General features: G+C 36.8%; 1 protein-coding gene across 1 annotated transcript in view; it reads right to left on the reverse strand.

Moving 5' to 3' along the window:
* Positions 1–11: 11 nt before the first annotated feature.
* Positions 12–495, reverse strand: part of LOC119594353 (3'-5' RNA helicase YTHDC2-like) — a gene marked incomplete at its 3' end in the record, with an annotated part of 122,633 nt that continues 122,149 nt past the window's right edge. The window contains 1 exon segment of the mRNA XM_037943411.1: positions 12–149. Within this exon segment, the coding sequence (XP_037799339.1) occupies positions 12–149 (138 nt within the window).

Raw genomic sequence — 495 nt, forward strand, 5'->3', positions numbered from 1 at the left:
GACTGCCTCACCTTGTACAGTGGTCCTAGAGTTGGGCCTACATTTGTGATATCCGGACATTTTTCTTCAGATTTTTCACCAATAAATCGAGCATAACCATTGAATTGGTTGCCACGATGAAGAGTAAATACAAGGATCACTGGACCATTCTGTGGATGTGATGTGTGAAGTTAAGATATGCTTGGCAAATAATAAATATATTCTTTAAAGAATTTCCTCAGTATATTCTAGAGAATACTTAAAGTATTGTAGGAAGACTATCAGACATATTCCCAGTCAGAATGGCTCCAATTACTTGGCTGGTGCCTTCACTCTGCTGTATCCCTCGTTGCTCAGCTGTCACTTTGACAATATGCATTTTCCGCCTTTTTTTTTGACAAAGGTCAACTTATATTTAGAAGAAAATGATGATAGCACACATATGAATTAAATTTAATAGCATGAGCTGTTCTTAATCTAAGTTAAAATTTATCTACCTTAACCCACAGCCTCCCT

This window comes from Penaeus monodon, chromosome 33 (genome assembly GCF_015228065.2).
Source record: "Penaeus monodon isolate SGIC_2016 chromosome 33, NSTDA_Pmon_1, whole genome shotgun sequence".
Lineage (NCBI taxonomy): Eukaryota > Metazoa > Arthropoda > Malacostraca > Decapoda > Penaeidae > Penaeus > Penaeus monodon.